General features: G+C 50.7%; 1 protein-coding gene across 3 annotated transcripts in view; it reads left to right on the top strand.

Moving 5' to 3' along the window:
• Window positions 1-17,465, top strand: part of LOC131211170 (nicotinamidase) — a 52,552-nt gene extending 35,087 nt beyond the window's left edge. For all 3 annotated transcript variants that reach the window (XM_058204543.1, XM_058204542.1, XM_058204544.1), the window contains exons 3-9: window positions 4,351-4,537; window positions 10,304-10,408; window positions 13,465-13,599; window positions 13,702-13,830; window positions 13,919-14,087; window positions 15,114-15,256; window positions 15,588-17,465. In XM_058204543.1, coding sequence (XP_058060526.1) covers window positions 4,351-4,537; window positions 10,304-10,408; window positions 13,465-13,599; window positions 13,702-13,830; window positions 13,919-14,087; window positions 15,114-15,256; window positions 15,588-15,758 — 1,039 coding nt within the window. In that variant the 3' untranslated portion in view covers window positions 15,759-17,465. The remainder of the gene's footprint in view (window positions 1-4,350; window positions 4,538-10,303; window positions 10,409-13,464; window positions 13,600-13,701; window positions 13,831-13,918; window positions 14,088-15,113; window positions 15,257-15,587) is intronic.
• The last annotated feature ends 4,087 nt before the right edge of the window (window positions 17,466-21,552 follow it).

The raw sequence follows: 21,552 nt of genomic DNA, 5'->3' as shown, positions 1-21,552 counted from the left end.
TTGTTCGGTGGAGCGCACGCCACCCGGGAGCGTCCACGTGGCACGTGTATTAGATCGAAGCGCCCCGATGAAGGTACGGCACCGCACGCGAACCGGGACGGACCCAATAATGACTAGGCCAAATCCACGCAAAATGAGAAACGTGCCGCCGCTGTGTTGCGGGGTGCGGTGGCCCTTGAAGGGAGGCACACCGAACGCGAAGTGGACGCGAAAGTGGTGCCAAGCGTGGTGAGCGGGAATGGTGGCGCAAAACAAGGATGAAAATCCGATGATATTGATGGAATATCGGGTGTCGGGTGGCTGCTGCTTCGGAGCTTCATATTTTCTTCCTTCCGAATCTTTCCTCTCGAGCTCTCGAGAGTGAGTGCTGCCTGCTCCGGAGGAAGAATAAAACAAACGCTTACGTCACGGGAGTGGGTGGGATTAAGCGCAGTGGGGCGGAAAAGCGGGTGGCCGACGACGACGGAAGTGCGCCGGCGAAGAAACAAGCGTCCGACAAACAACTCTCTCTCTCTTTCTCATTTACTCTCTATCTCTCTCTCTCTCGGATGTGAAATATTGAATTCTTGCTGATGAAGTATCTGCTCGCTCCGCAGTCTGACGTTTTTAGCGATACGTCAAAATAGTGTTTCAAGTGGCGGAATGAGGGAACGGGGCCGCTGGCCACCCCGTGCCCCCCCCCCCCTTCATGTCTCGCTCTGTTATGCTGAGATTGCCAAAAGTGGAACTCCGAAAACGCTGCGCGATGGGCGAGCGTTCGGGTGGCAATAGTTTTAAATTTGTGCTGAACATGCAAACGCACCCCCTGGGGGCCGGGTCCGGGTTGGGGTGGACCCTAAGATTTATACGAGTTTGAGCTTTGATAATTGAGCAATAATCGTGCGGCCAAATCTGCTCCGCAGGGCACGGCCGGCCCGGACTCAGAGAACGGAAAAAAGCCTCGAAGCACAAGGTCGTTTATGTTGCTCGTTTGTCGTTCTTTTCATTTACGGCGTTTTTGCAAGATTAGTCGGGAGTCGGTCCGTGGCCGGTCGAGGGGCCGGCACAATTACACAATGTGAGGCCCACGCGAAGTCAGAGGCACGTGTACCTCGACGACGACGACTCGGTTCCGAGAATTGCCCGGGTCCCGGGAGTTTGTTTTTAGGTTCTGAAAGAGTTTCTCCGGTTTTGCCCGAGTCTGATAACGGGCTATCGGATTGTGGCGCACACGGGCCGCACGTGGGACACGCGACCGGATTTCGGATGCGGTAAATCATTCGGCAAGCGGCACGCCAAGCAACGAGCTGATTGATGAAGATACTTCACCGTTTAATGGGGAAATGGTAGATGTACGTTTGCCGCTTGCCAAAGTGAAACTCGCAAATTGAATTTCTTTTTTCGGGTTTCAATTTCAGTGCGAAGTTTTTGGCTTACTTTCTTAATTCTTTCTAATCTTTTAATTTTTGGTTCTTGATTACTTTTGGTCTTCAACTCGAATGATTTTTAAGCGGTGGCTTCCATTTTCTTTTCGATTGCCTTTGTGTATTGCCTTTTGAAAGGTTTCTTTTCAACTTGCGAATATTTGTCTGTCATGCTTTAATTTATTTTTTTTAACATATCTATTTATTTAACTTTTGGATTTTAAAATCTGAGTCAGCGGGTTGCGTAGCCTAATTGGCAGTTCACAGGAGTACCTGTGAAATAATAAGACAACTAATAGCAGCTAAAGAGGCGAAAATGAAAGCAGTTAGCCGGTTTGGGAACTCATAAACGACTGACAAAGAACCTATGAAGGCATGAAATTAAATACACTGCGACACTGAGTAAGGGACATATCAAACTCAATAAGTGACGAGAAATCGTTCTAGCTTAATAGCCGATCATTATGTATGGTGAGAGACGACCGCGCACCAATTCCGAGTTCCAAGTCAGGTCGTCGTCTGAAACATCAGGCAGGAGCGAAAAATTTCAATCAAGTTCAGGGCAGTCAGTACGGGAAGTCAAGATCTTGACTGCGAAAACAGCTTGAGTCGACCGTTTACGATACTTAAGAAACCCTAGACTAAATAGAGAGCAATGCGTCTTATAATGAGGTAATTGATCAACGACGAACCAACCACGCCTAAGAGAACTGAACTGAACTGAAGAACTGTTACAGACTAAGGATTATAAACCCGTCGGGAGATCGTCTACAAAACGTAAGTGATATTTCGAAGGAAATCGAAGTGTCAGATCATTGACAAATAGCCCCAAATTGCTTCCTTGGGGAACGCTGGAGAACTTCAACTTGATATTCCACAAACTTCTTTCAAATATGTGTCAAATACACGTATGGTGCAAGTCGCCCGGCAAATTTGTGTGTTCTATCCTCCCGTTTCTCTTTCCAACTTAAACCTTTTCGTACTGCCATTTGGCTGCACGATTTCTAAACCTGTCGCAAACAAATTGTAATATTAATGTTAATTAATATTCTTTCCAATAATATCCCATTGGTTAAACTCTGACTGCCGCAAGCGTTTTTGCCATGTTCCACCTTCCACGTCACGACGACGTCACGATCCGCCACCTAATATCGATTTCGGTTCTTACTTTCCTAATCACTTAATACAATTTTCATTAAGACCGTCCTAGTTACGCACCGAACCATTCGTCTTGAGAATAATAATAAACTTTTACTACCGTAATCAATACCCCACGAGATCGAGCCACGAGACCAATAGAGTGCGAGAGAGAGAGCGAGAGAGAGACAGTGTAATCAAGTTTTAAAATTCATTAAATCGGCGCTGTCGCTAACTTAATTACTTACTCCGAGTTTATCGATTCCCCGGTTGCCCGCTGTTCTGCGAACTGATAGGCGGAAAAAAAGTTGGCAAGCACGATGCCGGGATCTAGTCACTGGTGTGGGTCGCGGTGACCCGATCGGAACCGCGGCACCGTTTCAAGTGACCCGCAACTTGTTGGCCAAAGTTATTCGAGTGCGGTGGGGTCATCCTTCAAACGTTGGCGCGCGCGGCTCCTTCGAACCGTGTCGTGTCACCCGGTGGTAGAAGAGCCACCCGAAAGTTATGAGATGTCGAACCGTTTGTGGTGTGTTCGGTGGGCCAAAAAAAAAACGCCCAAAGCCTTGTTTATGGTCGAATGGTGTGTTTTATGTCCTGACGAGTGAGCGAACGCGTGAGAGAGAGAGAGAGACAGAGAGCAAAGTGTGGGTTCCAGGATCAGAAAGTAAGCTATCTCTGGCCGTCGCAATCGGAAACGCACCACGCTTCCTCCCAATTCTTCCTGTCCCGGGGTGGTGTCCTGTAATTGGTGTCGCTGAGCTTGGTGAAGCGAATAAAAATATGTAAATCAAACCCATAAATTGCACCGACGACGAAGAACGGGCTGCTGTGGGCCTGGCACTGGCACCGGATTGCGTCGATAACCCGGGGGCGATGATTGCAAACATTGTTGTTGTGGTTGTGGCTCGGGCTCGGAGATGGATTACCGGGAAAACCGGGACCGGGACCGTCCACGGTCGGTATGTGTCCGGCACGGCGATCCGGCGATGCGGCAACACGATCCGCCGTCAACATCCCGGGGAAACTGACGCTAATAAAGTTATAAAGTTGAAATATTCATGGTGAGCAATAAAAATTGAATTCCCCTTTCGCCTCCGCACGGCGACGAGAGCCTGGCCACGTGGCCAACGGGCTCGTCGACGAACGTCAGCTGGACGTCCGACAGCTGTCAGGAAGATGTGAAAGATTTCCGTTCGGTTTTTACGGTTTTAAATTTCCACTCCTTTTGGTTGGAAATTCACACAAAACTATTCGCATATTGGCCCTGGTTGTGGCCACCAGGTGCATTGTGGGTGAGTCTGTGTGTGTGTTTGATTCCCCGCATGGAACAAGCGAGAAAGAGAGAGAGAGAGAGAGAGAGAGAGAGAGAGAGAGAGAGAGAGAGAGAGAGAGAGAGAGAGAGAGAGAGAGAGAGAGAGAGAGGGGGAGAACGAACTGTCGGATGTGGTTGTCGCTCGAAGGGCTCCGGGTGGCGTATTGATTTATTTAATTTGCATCCTTCACATCGGATCTCATCGGCCAACCGCGAAGGAGAACCTTCACCTAGCGGCCCGCTTCACGCCCGTAAAAGATTCACCCCCTCCTCCCTCCATGCCACAGAGTGGCCTTGAGCCTGTTCCCGCTCGGGGCAGCGAAAAGTTTTCCACCGAAAGGTCGACACCAAAACCTTCGACGCCCAAAGTTGCCAATCGCCCGGCCATGGAGCTCGAGGCCTTTCACCGTCAGCGTGCCTCGAGAAGCTTTTTGTACGCGGAAAATTGATAGTATTTTTCATCACCCTCCCCCTTTCGGTTTTCTCATTTTCCAGAGATGATCGGTTGTCGCTGAACGAGTTCACACTGATCTGCCGGGCACTGTTTCGGAACGATAAGGGACACATCTACGTGGTGCCGTCGGACCGGCTCGAACAAATGTTCGCCGTCTTCGACAAGAACGAGGACGGCTACATCGACCGGGAGGAGTTCCAGTTCTGCTGGAACCAGTGGATCAAAACGGTAAGCGTCCCTCGCCCCTGCACCCGTGTGTTGATTAATGCACAGGTTTTGCCTTTGTTTTCCTCACCAAGTTTTCCAATGCAACTTGCAACTTTAATTGATTGGAGTTTTCGCGTGCCCTTCTCGGGGTGGGTTTGGGGCCGCCCAGTCATCCTCTTCATTCGTTTGGTCGGTACTTCTTTGTTTCAAAATTTTGCACACATTTTTTAGGGCACAAGAAAAATCGCGCGAACAGCATTTTCCGAAGAACCCACCGGCACCGGCAAACCGGAAACGTGCAAAAATGGCAATCGATTTCAATCGTACGTTCCAGCGCACTCCAAGGCCGCCCAAGGTGGGGCGGTACCAAGGTTCCAGCGGCAGCGGCAGCGAAAAGGAGCTTCCGCTCCGGAGCGGAACGGGAAATGGGAAATGCGCCGTGAAATGCCGGGCCGGTGCCGGGGACCGAGGTGCCGTGTGGAAGAAAATCAATCATTACGGGGATTGGGCCACGGTTGCAAGATTGCAACATTACATTTCCTACCCCGGGAACCCGGGGGCGGTTCCGTTCCACTTCCGGCAAGGTGGCAGCTGCGGGAAAAACAGTTGGAAAAACAACCCTTCATGGGGGTCGTGCGAAGCGCCGGGCAGCGAGTTTGCCGCGCTTGGAGGTGGAGTTAGTAAAATTTAAATTTCTATTTTGGAGCGCACCGTGGCCCGCTGTGTTGCATCGATTTGGCTCCGATTCCAGGCACAGGGGCACCGTACCGTGTTTCGGTTTTGCATTATGGGTTATGTTGACGGTTTCTTTCGGGAAAACTACTAACCAACCTTCGAAGCATCGCTTTATGCAGTTGGTGGGTAACCGAATAGTTCTGATCTAGATGTGGTCTTCGGTATTAGGACAAATCGATGTGACAAAACAGTTAGAAACAATTTTTCAAAATGGCTTTAAAGATTGTCAGTTACAGTTTAATTGCGTCACGTCGGTCAAAAACTCATCGCGAACTGACGCGAACTCAAACTGACTATTCCGTACGTGTTCTTTCATTGTGTCACGTCTCAAATCAAAGTGTGATGAAATTAATGCTCAAATTAGCAAATTACTGCACTCTAACACAAGATTACGGTAAAGATGGCAAAAACGATTGTATTGTGGATCGTACCGGACTTGAGCAATCGTTACAAACACCAGGACTGACTTTCAACGATTATTTTTCTACATTAGCTTTGTAAAAGCGATTGACGGATTGAAACAGGGACGAAGAAGCATTCAAAGCATTATTTTAACATTCTAAGAGCAATGACGATTAAATTACAATTTGATTCAATCTTGTGTGCTGGAACCGGTTCAAACTTTCGATTATTCATAGGCAAGAATGGGCTAACTAATCAAGGGGATAATCGCCCCCGTTGATAGAGCAGTTGATAGTGCTTGTCGTTGTCACACACCAAACAGAAGAGTTACAGAAAGAAACAGAGATTATCATTGGCTTTGATGCAGGCCAATCGTTCGTTCGTTCCATCGTTCGTCGGCTGTGGCCTGATAAGAAGAAGAATCAAGGGTTGTTTTAGTCTTAGAAGAACGGACCGGGCAGTATTGATTAAATTTACTTAATAATTAACTTATTCTAACTTAACAAGATTAACTTAAGAACATGTGGCGTTTCGTCCACTGCAGGACTCCCTTATCCCAGGATAGCTCGGCTCAATCAAGCTTGCGATAATTAGAAAATAACACCAAAACAAATCGATAAACGTCTAGTCAATATCTTAGCCTCAAATTTATTGCCCGAAAATATTAATCAAAAACTGCAACCAATAGGTATAAATATCCGTTCTGTGCATGTTATCCGTTACAAATGACCGGATTTATAGGAAACCCAAAATTGAATATCGCGCCCCTGCTCAAACATCGTTGTTTCTGCCAGAATTTTTGGCCTAAACAACACTTTAGTGATGTAAAAGCCACTTTATTTCTTTGATCTGGCCCACTGTGACTTTTTCCTGTTTTTATATCTTTTTCCAAAACTCAAATTACCGCTTCGTGGTCAATTACTTTTGGAGTAGACAAAAATCGACGATGAGCCGAAACACGTCCAAGCAAAACAGCTGTCAAAAATTGACTGATAACTCAAAATGACCTAACTTTTCACCACACCATACTGACATGTATAGCAACCTAACGCCACAAAAAGAAATCGGAAAACGTAGCCCGAGATAATTCAAATGTGGCGAAAATTTTTGATTAGCTCTCGTATTCATGCATCTTCTCGAGGATGATAATATCAATGCTTAAGGCTAGTCTTTCTATAGTTTTCATTGAGAACATTCGGGTATTGATGGACCTTGCACTATCTGAGGAGACCTCGGGTAATTTGACAAAATCAGCTCAATTAATTAAAATAATCTGGTAAATAATACCTGACGGCTGTAGAAAAGCTAAGTTTGGCTAAAATGTATCATGATGGAGAATGATCTCGAAACAAAGTTTTGGAATGTTTTTGAAAGTCTCTCTGACGGTCGTTTCGACCATCGCCCTAAGTTCTCCATCTAACGAGCCCTGAATTATTGGCCGTTTAATAAAAAAAAGCACGAACAACCATCCTGAAACTATGTACGTAGCTTAAGTGAATTGCGTTGGCCGCACGATGCTTTGATTCCCCAGATTGACACATGAACACTAATCTCAATAGTTTTGTAATTCCCAAATTGAATACTAATCCCCACCGGGCACGGATCGAAGGATGGGGACTCGCGCAGACATCGCCGACGCAACATAACTTACACAATCCGCCATTGACAGATTGTTGATTGATTGACGAATCTGGCACTAGTTTCCGGCGCTGGCTGGCCACCGAGGCTACAGAAGCGGCACCGAGTGGCACCCCGCAAAACAGATTAGATTGATGGACTGCCCTAAGCTCCGGCCTAAAATCTACACGATCAGCAGCCAGCCAGGCGAGCCGAGTAAGCGGAAAAAAGCGCTTCGCCGACACGAATTGGTCGGCTTCCCCGGGCCCCGGGAATCGGAACTGGCACAGGAAGTGGAATCACATAACTTGATGAAGCCATCCATTGGCTCCATTAGGCACCGTTTAAGCAACTAACTTCTTCAGCAGCGTTCAGCCGCCGCCCACTCGTTGCCTCGAGGCGCTGTTGGCAAACAACACGCGCGCGGGCAACGAAACACGCCAAACCGGAACAGGAACTGTGTCATGCCAATCGAAGTCTCCTGTGCTCAACTTTGCCGCTGCCTTCCGATTGTTTCCGATGTTGGCGCCGCTTTTTTGTTGTTGTGTGCCTGTGTGCGTCCTCAATAATCGATTTCTTTATGGCCACCCTGTGCCGGGGCGTGAGTGGGCTCCGTGCCGCGATTAAGCGCACGTTCGGGAATATCTGGCTGACGACGTTTCCGGCTGCTCGGCTTAGCGTCGCCCCCTCCATCCCCGGCCCTAGTTTGAGGTGAGGGGGCGGCCATCTGATATCGAACGTGAGCTCCCCTTCTGGAGGGTCCTTCCGAAGGAATTGAACGCGGGTATTAAACTCCCTTTAGATCCTAGTGGGGGTTACGCGGTGTTTGTATCAAAGTCCGCCGTGGGAACGTCGACACGCCGGGCTCGAAATGAACAACCTGCCAGCCCCGGCTGCGAAGGCTGCGTCACGCTGGTGGCCGACTTCCGGGAAGGTTCCCATCGGCTGGGCTGGTGATTGCGTCACGATAACACCCTGACTACTTATGACGACGACGAGGACGACGAGGACGACGATGGTGGTGATGATGATGATGACGATGGTGCCGATTATGTTGCGCTCCGGCCAGGGTGTTACTGCAGTCCCCGAGTGCCCGCAAAATGGGTCACATAATCAGGAAGCAAGGATCGTTGCTTATCGTTGTAGGGGCCGCGAGCCAAAAACATGAAGCCATTCATCTAGCACCGGACTTATGGCACCGGCACCCGAGACAGCCGGCGTATGTAGAGCACTTTCGAGTGGCCGATTGTCATTTGGCCGCCTTTTTTGCCCCGAACCTCGAAGAAGCCAGAGAGAGTGAGAGAGAGAGCGACACAGGGAATGTGTAACAATAGCTGGACCAAGCCGTCGGTATTGCCCGGTCCTCACAAGGGCGGAAGTGTTTCCCTTGTGCACGGGACGCATCCCGAGTGGGATGCACTCCCGGGGTCCGAATCTTCCTTCCCCACGGGGGCGACACCAAAAAGGGACGATAATTTGCCTTCATCCTGCAGCGGACTTCTTGCCATCGTTTAGTCAAACAACGCCAACGTGACTCCTCCGTGGGCCAGGAAGTGGGCCGTGGCGCCCGGTGGCATGGCATGGGCGGTCGCTGCACTTGAGGACGAGATGTTGCCGACGGCTGGATAAGCGGTTTTGATTGATGATAATTTTGCCGGAAGGATATATGGCAGCGGCACGGGCTCTCTACGTGAGCGAGAGAGGCCGCGTTCGCTACACTTGGGGCTCGAGTGCGGCACAAGTAGCACCCACTTGCGCCCCAGCCCCCTCCCCGGAAGGCCAACGGTGTGTCCTTTTTCGGCGCGATGGCTTCCGTTGACGAACCCGCCCGCCACCGGCCGGCGGCCATCACGTCACCGGTGAAGATTTACTTAAGCCCGAGTAGCTGACGGGCACCCTGTCAAGGGCCTGTTTGCGCCGATGGTGTGGAAATGAGCATGCAAAACAAGATTGATATCCCCGTTCGGCAAGCGGCTGGTGGCCGGCGGCAGGCGAGGTTTATGTTTTCGGAAGATTTTTCTTCATTTTGGGTTTTCACCGACACCCATTAAGCTAAATCCGCGCGAAGATCCGCGACACGACATCTGGGTCCCAGGCGTGTCGTGTTTTCGCTGTTGGTTGTGCTTTTTGTGGAGCTCAAATTGGGGAAGGCGAAGGCCAACAGAAATGCATATTAATGTTGACATTTTTTTATTATTATTCTTGGGACGGACGATGAAGCGTATGCAACGCCAACGTGAGGTCGACGGATGACTTACGAACGAGCTGCAATTTCTACGTATTAGAGGTGGCCAAATGAGCCTTAACAGGTGTCCTTAATTTCGATTACAATTCACTAATCGCCAGCAAACTGAAAATCTTTGCGAAACTTGTGAAAAAAACAACTCGAACCTTTAGACTAGATGGCTCCATTCTGAGTAGCGTTGATTTGAGACGACGACTCAACCTGGAACTCGGAATTGATACGCGGCTGTCCGTAACAGGACACAATGACCCTTTACTTGTTCTCTGTCTTACGTATAACAATTACTCGTCACTTCTTGATATGACTTTATGTCGTCTTAGTAAATGTGTCATCGATGGTACTGTCGTGTAAGTTCTCCGTTGGTCCATTGGTTATGGTCCGCGTCTGAATCGGTCCTAGACCGGTTCCGGGCACGCTCTAGGAGTGAGACACTTTTTTGGTATTTTCCTGCTAAACTGTTTCACAAGCTACGGCGAGGCTCATAAAATGGATCGTTTGTTTCACTCCATCATGACTCTCATTCACCTTCATGTGGTCAAATGGATCGTTCCTTTGCCTTGACCACCAATCAAAGCTCTCACTGAGTTGACAATTCGACGTGGCTCGACGTGGCTACGAAGCCTGTCAATTTATCGATGTTTATCTGAATGTTAATCATTTCACAGGGCCCTCACCCGAACGTTCCGTGTTGGTTTATTTGTGTAGCAGCCCCCATTCGTAATCAACCGACCCTGCTCAACCCTGGTTCCGAAGTAATTAAAATTCTTTGCCCTTCACTTTCTTTCCAGATCGTCCGTCCCATCAGCTCGTTTCTCATCGTCGACGTGCAGAACGATTTCATAAGCGGCTCGCTCAACATCAGCAACTGTAGCGCCCAGCAGAACGGGCTGGAGGTGAGATCAGGCGCGCCCTTTGGATGGACCTTTTTTCCGCCACACCCAGGCGGGGCCCTGCAGTTAATTTTATTTGCATCCGCCGAGCACATTCCTGCACGCGGTCAAGCCGGGCGCCATCTTGTGCGCCGGACCAAGCAGTGCTGCAGCGCTGAATAATGCAGCCGAATGGAAGACACGGAACGGAAAACACGGGCATACTAAACGGTGCGGTGCCCCACCTCGGCCTCTCTCGGGGAAACGCCGCTGCACCACTGTGAAACAATGTGGCGCTTTATTAGCATTCGATCAGCCCGCTGCGGTTCCTGGACCGCTGTGGGGACCGCTCGAGTGACAACTTCATAAGCTTGACCATGGATTTTTTTTGTAGGCAGACGGCCCCACTACGGCCCGGTTGAGCCTATGCAGCGCCCGGTGGTCCCGGTGCTTCGTGCTGATGGCGCAACGGCATTCAATATCCTCAATTTGCTGGAACATTTCCTTCCGCTCGCAACCCATGCCCCGTTAGGCCGGTTGACGTCCGGGGCCGTGGAATGCACAGCATTTCTTATCCCAACGGCGCAAGGACGGCGACCAGCGACCCCGGGCGGCCAGGAAGTCGAAAGCTATTTTCAATTTCTAAACACGGCCCTTGGTTCTGGGTCCTCCTGGACCGGCCGAGGATAGAGTCAACACATTAACACGCCGATGGCGGTGACGGCGTCGGTGAAAGGGCGCCACCACAGGTGCGGGCCTCGTCTCGCCTCGCCCTGGGAGCCGGGCCCGAGAGATAGATGATCAGGTTTGCTACTTTTGAGCCCTGTCCTTCACCCACACACGACGGGCTCATGAGCTCGGGTTACCAGCTCGACACCGTTCCGGTGTTTACTCGCCAGAAGTGGAACCGAAGAATGTGCTGTTGCTCTCCGAGGCGGTCTTTTTTGTTCAACACACCTTGCCACTGGTGCAGGAGCGAGAGACAAGCCTACCACATCACCACGCACACACACAGCCATACAGGCGCAGAGTGTTCGGGGACGTGCCCTGAAAGGATACACTCCCGACCGGATGCCAATCCGTGCACGGAAATTTAATATACCCCTGGTCACCCCTAGCATGCTTGCCGGGCCCATGGCTCAGGCGTCCTGCGAGGTCAGTTTGTCAACCGGAGAAGAAAATGACCCGGTGTGCCCTCCGTGCGGGAGTGAACCGACCGAGAAGAAGGCCTGTGCAAGACCAGATAAAGATGAGCCACCGTCGGCTTGGCAACCGTTCGGTCTATTTCGGGGGCCGGGGCGGACCTGGGGTCCCAGGCACCCGAGTACCGCCTGGACACAATGGACACGCTGGGCCTGGGTGGAGTTGGGCGAGAGTCGTTAATTAACTTCCTTTTGTTTGAGGAAACTTTCGATAGTTTCTTGTGGGGGGGGCCCAAGCTTCCGAGCCTGGGCCCGTGTGGCAAGAAACTATGCGACCGAGAGAGAGAAAGGTCCCTCATTTTGGCCGAAGAATAGGGTTTTGTTCCAGCAAAAGAAAAAACCGGAATATCAGAAAATATTTTAATGCCATTCTCTACCGGCAGGCGGCAGAAGGTAAGATTGATGTTGCCTGCAGCCCAGCCACAGCCAGCGTGGCAGTGGCCTCGATGAGGGTGACTCGGGCCACTATTGACGCCGCACTTCCGCAACCGCAGCATGATAAATGGAAATCGGTTAGAAACATGATACTACAGCGAGGTGGGGGTGTTTTAATGAAACGTTATTATAACGCCCGCCCGTTGGGGCGCCCCTCAGTTCCGATCAGATAACGGGGCCAAGGGAGCCACAGTGAGCGGGCAGCGGTTCAACCTTTTTGGTTCGACGGGGTCGAAGAAAACATCGGTGTTGTTTGATAAATTTGATGAACGCACACATTTTTTTGGGGGGGCTTTCCATTTCCCAAAGCGCCCGCTTCAATTGGCAACTAAATGGGAGCATAAATAATAGACGGAAGCACCAACGAATGGCCCAAACGGACGCCATTTTTAATGTTCACGATATGCTGCTGCTGCAACGAAACGTTACTTCTGAGAATCAATTTTTCGCTCAATAGTGTTGAGGAACTTCTTCATTACGCCTGCAGGTATGCAATGCGTGATGCATATTCACAATCCCCCTGAAAATATGCCGTATGCAGTGCACTGGGTAGCTTACACCGGATATTTACACCGGATTCCGTTATCGAATTCATATTTTCTATATTTCTTCGCGAAACAAAGTCAAATGTATGTTTTGCTAATTGGTGGGTTTTCTGCTGTTTTTGTGTGGCACAAAATTTTGCTATCGCGACACTTGCACAAAACTTCGAAGTGAAGTCTAGCACTAAAAGCCTTACCTTCTGCATGGATGCAAACGAAGCACGGGGATTATTGGAGCCAGATTTGTACGAAAAATGATGGGCAATTTATCGATTGATGCTGTACATTTTATTCCCAACGTTGCCACGTTGTTGCGAATAAAAGCTGTCACCCTTCCAGTCTGTTGGATCTGCGGGCAGACTGGCAACCGACAATGGCTGTGGCTGTGGCCAGGACAACGAAAGCACTTCCGAAAACCTGTTGCTCCCAACGCTGCGGCTGCTGCCCATCGGACGCCGGCTGACGGTCGGCTGAAGTGCTGCGACTCGCAAACAGCGCACTTATCGACACACCAACCAAGTTGCCATTTCTTCCCGGACCAAAGCGCAGTGGCCATTGTAGCGTTTGCTTAATGGAGTCCGGGAACCGCCCGAGCTCCAGGTGTGTGTGGCTGTGTGTGCGGTGCGTGTTTGCGTGACTTGCGTGACACGCGGACAGACTGGTATGACAGGGCCGAGATTGCCTCCGTGGGACCGTGGGGTGGGTTTTGGTCACTTGGCCGGCCGGCCGACCGTGGACGTGTTCGAGTGGCGAATTAAATTACTTCTGGGGCTGATGGGCGAGCTGAAATTGAGACCCGCGTGCCCGCGTGACAAAAGAAAACGCACCACGTGGACAGCCTGTCAGCGTGCTTCGCGACCCGTTTGATCATCCGGTTTTCGTTTCGTTCGCGCCGCCGTAGGTTATCGAGCCCATCAACAAGCTGCTGGACACGGTGGACTTTGACGCGGTGTTTTACTCGCTCGACTGGCACCCGAGCGATCATGTTTCGTTCATCGACAACATCAAACAGCGACCGATCCATCCGACCAGTCCGGTAGGCCGAGTGTAGTTTTCAACCGTGGCGGGCCGCGGCCGCGGTTCGATCGGCTGAAACACATTAACGGTTTTTGCTCTGTCTCTCGCTCTTTGCTTGCAGCTGAATGCGGACAATGCACAGGTTTACGATACGGTCATCTTTGCCGGCCCACCACCGATGAAGCAGCGCCTGTGGCCCCGACACTGCGTCCAGGACTCGTGGGGGTCGGAGCTGCACAAGGACCTGAAGGTAAGCGGCGGTGTCCGGTCCGTGGCGAAGCGGAAGTGTAGGGTTCACGGTTTATGCTCTTCTCGTTCCCATGGCGACGCGCGCGCAGGTGGTCGAGCATGGCGTGAAGGTGTACAAAGGCACCAACCCGGAGGTGGACTCGTACTCGGTGTTCTGGGACAACAAGAAGCTCTCGGACACGACACTGTGCGCCCAGCTGCGGCTGAAGGGTGCCACCGATATCTACGTGTGCGGCCTGGCGTACGACGTGTGCGTTGGTAAGTGGGCTGCCGGGCTGGTTGACCCTGGCAACACCATCGGCCACCATCGGAATAGCACCGGCAACGGCGAAGCATTGATTTCTTTCTGCTCCGGTTCACATTTACCACCAATCAGCCGTGAATGATAGTTTCGTACATTGCGCTCTATTGATAGTTTCGTTCTCGTTGATATTTTTTTCGTTTATCTTTTCGCCATAATTTTTGTAACTTCACAACCCAATTCAATCTGTTCCAGGCAGCGTTCCACCGCTGTCTTTCATACGGCCAAAAACCAAGTTGGTTTTTTAATTATGTGCAAAGCTTTTGGCCAGTACAAATTGGTGCTCACCTTGGCAACCGGAAACTCTGCATGTAAAGCTGGCTCAATGGCCGAGAACTCAATTTCACGTCATTAACTGGTGGTATAAAGCCAAACTAATGACGGAACGTACAAAAATCCGGCCCGTTTTTTTTTTCGGGCTCAAACTAAAGTTCGGATTTCAGTTCGCTCGCCCCGGAATCGCGCCGGATTGCAAAATAATTGCGCCCTTCGGTCCGGGCGGTGGACTTATGTCAATATGAGACTGTCTGCATGTAATATTCTGCGCCATTTTATTTAATTACCGCTCTACTTTTGAGTGCCATTTCCGGGGCCACTCCCGGGCCCGTGCATTGTTTGGTGCAGTGGAGATTTATGAGAATCGAAGGTGGAATTTTTTAAATTGTGCTACGTTTGCGAAACCATTTCCAGTCCGCAACGCAACGCGTTTTTTCACCCATCCAATATAATGAGCCATTCCGCGGGGGAATTGAAAACAAACGCCCGAAATCGGCTGGCAAGGCTGGCGGGAAGGGCGTTGTGTGGGGATTTTTCATTAAATAAATGAAAATTGACCAAATTAATCTGCTAATAGAGCGACCGGCCGGCCGGCCGGCCGACCGACTGTGCCACGTCACTGTCACTGTCCGCTGCTGTTCCGCGGCCCGGCCATTTTGGGTTGTGTTTCTCTTTTCACCTTTCGACCGTTCAATATTTTCCCGCAGGTGCAACGGCCATCGATGCGCTGTCGGCCGGCTACCGGACGATCCTGATCGACGACTGCTGCCGGGGCGTGGACCTGAACGACATCGAGAGCACCAAGCAAACGGTGATTTCCAGCAACGGCGTCATCGTGTCATCGCGCGAGGTTCGTAGCCCGATTTTCGGCCCGGCGGCCCTGCCATGTTGCTGCGCCCCGCGTTCGGTTCGGGGTTGAAAGGTCTGCCCGGTTTAGTTGCCCGAGGGCGGCTCACGGTCTTCACACGAAATTAATTACTCCCCCGGGGAGGGCCCGGATCAGAACGGATCGGACTTGGAGCCGGACCTGGAGCACTCAGCGAAATTGCGGATTGCGGACCAACGAATGTGCGGCGCAGCATCCGCAGGGCGGGCCGAAAACGGTTTTCAATCACTTATCGCGTTCGGGAAATCTATACTCATGCACACTCACTCACTCACTCTTCTTGCCCTACCCGCAGATAAAGGCCATGGTCGAAGGGCGCGACCGTCGCCCGGAGCTCGGCTACAAGCTGGCGATGGAGCTGAAAAACTCCGAATCGGACCTTTCGAAGAACAACGCCTGCCGACGACAGTCCCAACAGCAGGCGCAGCAGCAGCAGCAGCAGCAACAGCAACAGTCGTCCCAGTAATAAGTCCTTCGCGTCCACGCTCGGGCTCGGGCTCGGTCGTCACCACAAGCGATGGAGTAACGATGCCCGACCCGGCCCGACTTCGACGGGTCGGTTCGATTTCCGTGACATTCCCAACCCTGTTTTTGTGCCCCATTCTTCGTTAGGGGGCCGCTGGCCGCAAGATGTCCTTTAAGATTCCTCTCACAACCAGCAACGTTAACAGACGGGTCGGGACGGGCTGAGATAAGGGTCAAGTTCAAAGCCGACCGCCCGACGGTCGCGATTGCGATCGAACCGGTCACCGAACGGTGGTTTATTGCCTTCGCTTTCACGCCTTATGGGGTCGGTCCTTAATCGTTTATTGCACCGGAAGTCGATAGTGCCACATCTGCCGCGACTCCCTAGCGGGGCTGCTTGTTGTGCAGTTGTGCCCCCCCCGACCGGGCTGCCGAATGATTGCTTTCTCTTTTCCTTGGGTGGGAAGCAATTTATGCTGCTGCCCCAAGAACAATAGGCCACCCGATCCGGGCATGTGGGAATCGGGGATTCAGAAAAAATTGAAAATAAAACCGCTTCCGAAATCCATTACCCGGTTTTATGAGGTTATGCGGGCGCTCCAGGGGCGCAATCTTCGCCCCGGGTGGGGTGCCCTGCCGTGTTGGGGATTTGATTTAACGGACACATACACCCACGGCGGTCATCGAAGTTTATGTCCGGGTCCGGTGCGGGTGATGAACGTTGATGAGAGCTCCACCAGAGACCGGAGAGACTCCTCCGGCACCGGGTAGTGATTCAAGGTGTAAACTACTGTCGATTTACTGTGGGTGACCCCCGGTGCCGGGACTTTGGGGTCCCTTTATCCTTTTTATGTTTATTGCCCCCTGAATTGAAAGGGCGACATTTGGAGTTTCATACGATTTCTATGGTAATTTTGGGTTGACCACAGACCAACCGTCTGCGATATATGAACCGTCGCCAGGTTGGGAATGTCAATGGACTGGACGGGTTTATGAACACCCGCCAGCGCGCTGTGGTGAGCGCCACCGAAGCGAGCGTGATGCTTGGGGACTTCAAGTGCATTGGTGTCTCCAGTCCAGTTTTAAGCCGGTTAAGGTGTTTACGTTTTTAAGAAGCAACTTAGTTCGTAGTTCGGTGAAGGGCTTAGCAAAGGGCTTGGTGGTGCTCGGGGGGGCCCACCTAGCGCATCGCACTCGCTACACTAGAAACTTAGGGCACGCGCTCTGATGCGCTGCCAGGCGGAGAAGGCACACCAATTACCATTAACAGGCTGCCGCAGCGGTAAGAAAGAGAGCGAATTCAGTGAAACCACAAGAGAGCATAAGACAAGAACAACGCCACAAAGTGCACAGCGCAAGGGTGTGTGGAGCGTGTGATTGTGTGTGTTATGATTTTTTTGCGTCGCGTTCATTTCAATATTTGCCTCCCAGCGAGCCTTAGCACCAGTTAGTTAGTTAGGCTCACGGCACGTAAAATTCTGGAGCGATGTGTAGATAGGCGCGCCGGCTGCCTTCAGACGCCCCATAAACCCCACAGTTAGCAGCAGTTACTTAGGCGGAAGCATGCAACAACAGGAAACAATAACCAATTGGTTTTAGATGAAGAATCGGTATCGGTCGGTCGGAGCGTCCGAGTGTGATTGATTGGAAACGGAGTGTGAACATAGAATGGCGAAGTTTGTTGTAGGTAAAACAAGTAAAACGCAAACAGTTACAGCGCAACACTAATAAAACGGTGCATCTGGTGTAGCTCAATGGCGAACAGGGGAGGTTGCTTAAACATTTCAGCCACTTTGGAGATGGAGCTGGAAAATGTTTTACTAACTCACGACGTAAGTAGCGCCCGGTCTGCTGCACTCAGCGGCTGATTAATTCTGGTCCCCGCCCCCCACGGCGTAAGTAATTAAGTGGCCCTGGCCCAAGAGGAAAGTTGCAAAAGTGTTAGTTTTCTCCAGCCACCAAGGTTCCCACGGTGCCCTGGCTCACGTCGTTACCAGCCAGCAAGTCCCACCCAGGGGGCAAAAGTTTACAAACTACAGCCCGCCCAGCCAACCAATGATTCGTAAACTTGTTTTGCATTGTTTGACATTCCAATAATCAGGTTACCGGCTTCCGGGAAGCGGAACCAACTGTGGGCCAACCCGGCCCATCGGGGAACGATAAAACCCAGCCCAACCCAACCTTGGCCTGGCGACATGTGTAATCCGACCAAACGCTTTCCGGATCTACCCGAGGAAGGCGGCGGCATGTTCGCTGCGTTCGACGACGGAACGATTCCATTCGCTTCGGCCCCGGTTCGGCCTGACTGACCGACGGGAGGCTCAACTTTGACCTACAGGAGAGCTTTGCGAAGCCGCATCCGGCCGTCGGGACTGGGCTCCGGTGCGGGGCTGGGTGGCTTAACAAAGGGTGCACCATCGCCAACCAGCCGAGATGTAAAGGGGGCCTCTCGGTACGTCATCGGCCTTTCGCGTGATAGAAAGAGGGGCGCCCACCAGGCCAATGCAATGATCTATCTTGCCGGCCCGGGCTGGGTCGGAGGTCAGCGAAAGGGGAAGTGGGATTGATAAAATTATTGATGCAACTAGAGTGGATTGCTTCCGAAAGGCCAAACGGTGCTGCACTCGTCGGCCCATAAAGCCGGCAACCCGGCCGGCATGTGGAGTGGCCCCGGTGCACCCGAAGCCGGTGCGTTGGCCGTTCTCGGTGTCGGTTTAATTGTTGCACAGAGTTTTCTCATGCACAAAATAAACGTATCGACCGACGATAGGAAGCCGAACTTAGGTGAGCTCACGTTAATTGGTATGCCGTGCATTAGTTTTACTTCACCGGCTTACAATTTGCAGCGTAAATTTTGTGCCAAATTAGGAAAGTGACACCTGAAAGGTCAATACGGCAAAAGGTGGGTTGGGATTGGCGGTTTTGTTTCAACTTCGGGCGGGATTTGGGAATGTGCAAAAGGTTCGTTCTGCTCCCAAGTTTCACTTGATTCAATTTGAAAACTAATATCCTAAAAGTAACAGGAGAACACACAGTGAGCTGCTGTGTTGGCATTTCGAGGTAAACGGAACACCGACTGGACGCTGAGCCAAAATGGCTGACATTCCCTGTAGTGAACTAATCCCGCTTAATTCGAGAATGGATTCATGTTATTCGAGAAATGCCGATAGCAGGAGTCTGCGATTTTGGTAAAATCGTTGGCCAAAAGTAACTCCAATTCATGGCGATTTCGAAGCAAATTCTGATCCATCCGATCTCCGATCCAATATGGTCGAAACGCGCCAATTATTGAGTATTTTAGAGACAGTTTGAGTAAATGTATGAAATATTCCTAAACTTCGTGGGATTTCATGTATTAGTAACAGTTTTTCAGAGATTTTGAGCCGACTAGAGAATTATTTTAGTTCATGCTTGGTGCGCCATCTATTGGTGGGTTCTACTGCGACGGTCCGCAACAATACTGTGGACAAAGAAATCGGAAAGCAGTTATCTTTAGTACTATTGAGAGTACTATTTGAGCGTAATTAATACACTTGTTCCAACGAGATTGATGAATTTATGAGTTTCATCCCTGAAGCGAAAATCTTAAAGGGTTGCAAAATACGCTTCCGCAGCTATTATGACGTCACCATTTGATGTAAAACGCTTTCCAGGCATGATTTTCTTTCGGTCTGAAAACAGATGGAAGGATCCATAGTGATGATTCAATGCCCAAAATCCACCTTTTCCTTTCGAAAAAGCTCTTAATGTTGCCGAGAAAGTTTCATTGCGTTTTTGTTCCATTTTCAGCGAATGCGGCTACCAGCTTTTTGAAACCCAATACTTGCGTTATACTGAACAATGAGATTTACGATTTACAAATACGATATCCTGATTTATTTCTACGATATCATGTACTGTAGATGTTTTTGCACGTCCCTGACGTTTTCAAGGCTTGTATGAGCAAGTTTATATTCAGCAACACATCTTTAATTGAGTAGTTAACTGAAAGTCCTTATATACTTTCTACACTCGTTCATAAATTTTCTTTACTTTTAAACCTCGCAAAAATAGAAATTTAATCTTGATTTATATCTTGAAATTTAATCCTGTTCCACTTGATTTTTTCCATCTTAAACAAAATACTATGACACATCGATACTAAGATGCTTGTTAATTAGGAATTAATTGGCATATTCAAATGAAACTTCCCATACGCTCATAAGACGAGTGTACCAACATAGTAAAATAAATTTAGGCTAATGTTAAAAGCTTAGGCTGTTATTGAAGCGCAAAGCTTATTGAACAACCCCGTATAAGCCAATTCCGGTCATGTTTGCCAATTCCGGTCAATAAGACGATGCGGCTGACGATACGATCTAATCGATTGACAGTTTGGCGTTCGGCTACGAAAGCCGACGCCTCGGGACACCAACTTACGGCTTTCAATACACGCAGAAGATACCTGTTCCAGGCGTTTCGAGTCTTCGATCCGCTTCGATCTTGGGCACCGGTCCCGGATATTTGTTCGGTAATTGAAGGGAACGGGAGTGTAAGTGAACAGAAATCAAAACACCGCTTTCCTAGCGTGGTGCCGATCGGAACCGGAACAGGGAACCCCTCGTTTCCAGCTGGCGCTCATTCGTTTACGTAATGGCAGCGCTTCTTGCGCTTCGCACGCGTCATGTTTGCTCGCCAAACATTCTGAACATCCCGATAGGCCGAACGCAGCCACGAAATGGAGCAGAGAAGCGTAAACGTGGCTTCATCATCATGAGGTTTCATCTCCGTCCGCATCCCCAGCTAGCACCTCAACCGGTGTTCGTGGCGTCGCTCGTCGAATGGAGAAAATAAATTTTAAAGCCCCAACGGAACGCCCAACGGGGCCCAACTTTTTCAATTCCGCCTGCGCTGTTGGCTTAATTCCTGCAGCTCGGTGCAAAACCCGCTGGTGGTGGTGGTGCACATTGTGCTCATTACTTATAGCCGGCGCCCTGCCGCCTTCCGCTTCCGGCACCGTGACTCAAAGGCGGTGGGCGGCGATACACTTTATTTGTAGCACAAGGAAACATGTTTTCTTTCCTGATCGGCAGGGAGAAAACAGAGCTAGAGCGAGCGAGAGAGAAATGGTGCTGCAGGAAGGAAGTGCTGATATTCCCTTTCTCGGCGCTAGGAAAACAGTTACTCGGGGGCCTCCGTTACGCTCCGGTGCAGCTTTCATCGGCTTTTGTGCGGGTTTTCTTTCTAACGCCAGCCCAGACACCAGCCAGCCAGCCAGCGCCACCGCTAGCGCCCCGGCCGTAAGATAAACATATCGGCGACGAAACTTTCCGGACCGAGGGGCGAGATACATCTTTCCCACCGCGGCCTCGTCGAGCTCGCCTTCTGGCCGAGCACGTCGATGAAGTTTTGCCCGGCCCCGGCTGTCTTCGGTACCATAACTAGCCCGGCCGGCCCGGCCAGGGCTGGCAAATAAATATGTGCGGTGCAGTATGTTGCAAATTGCAGCGCGCGGCCGACAAGCGACACCCGTACGACGAACGGGGAATGATTTCTACCCTTTCACCGCCCTTGAAACGGTTGGGCGCTCTTTTCGCACTGAGCGCTCCTCTCAACGAACGAGTCCTGAAGGAGTGATGCAGTGTGCATCTTAGCGGCCCGAAGACGCCCGATGAAGAAGAAGCCGCTGATGGCGGGCTGCGAGCATAAAGAAACATAAAAATAACACAAAACCATGTTTTTCAATCCGGGCCACTCCGGGCATGTGTGCGGCCCTCGGTGGAAGTAGATAATCAATCTCAATTATTTTTTATGTT

The sequence above is a fragment of the Anopheles bellator genome, chromosome 2 (assembly GCF_943735745.2).
Source record: "Anopheles bellator chromosome 2, idAnoBellAS_SP24_06.2, whole genome shotgun sequence".
NCBI classification, from domain to species: domain Eukaryota; kingdom Metazoa; phylum Arthropoda; class Insecta; order Diptera; family Culicidae; genus Anopheles; species Anopheles bellator.
This window is presented reverse-complemented; position numbering and strand designations above follow the sequence as displayed.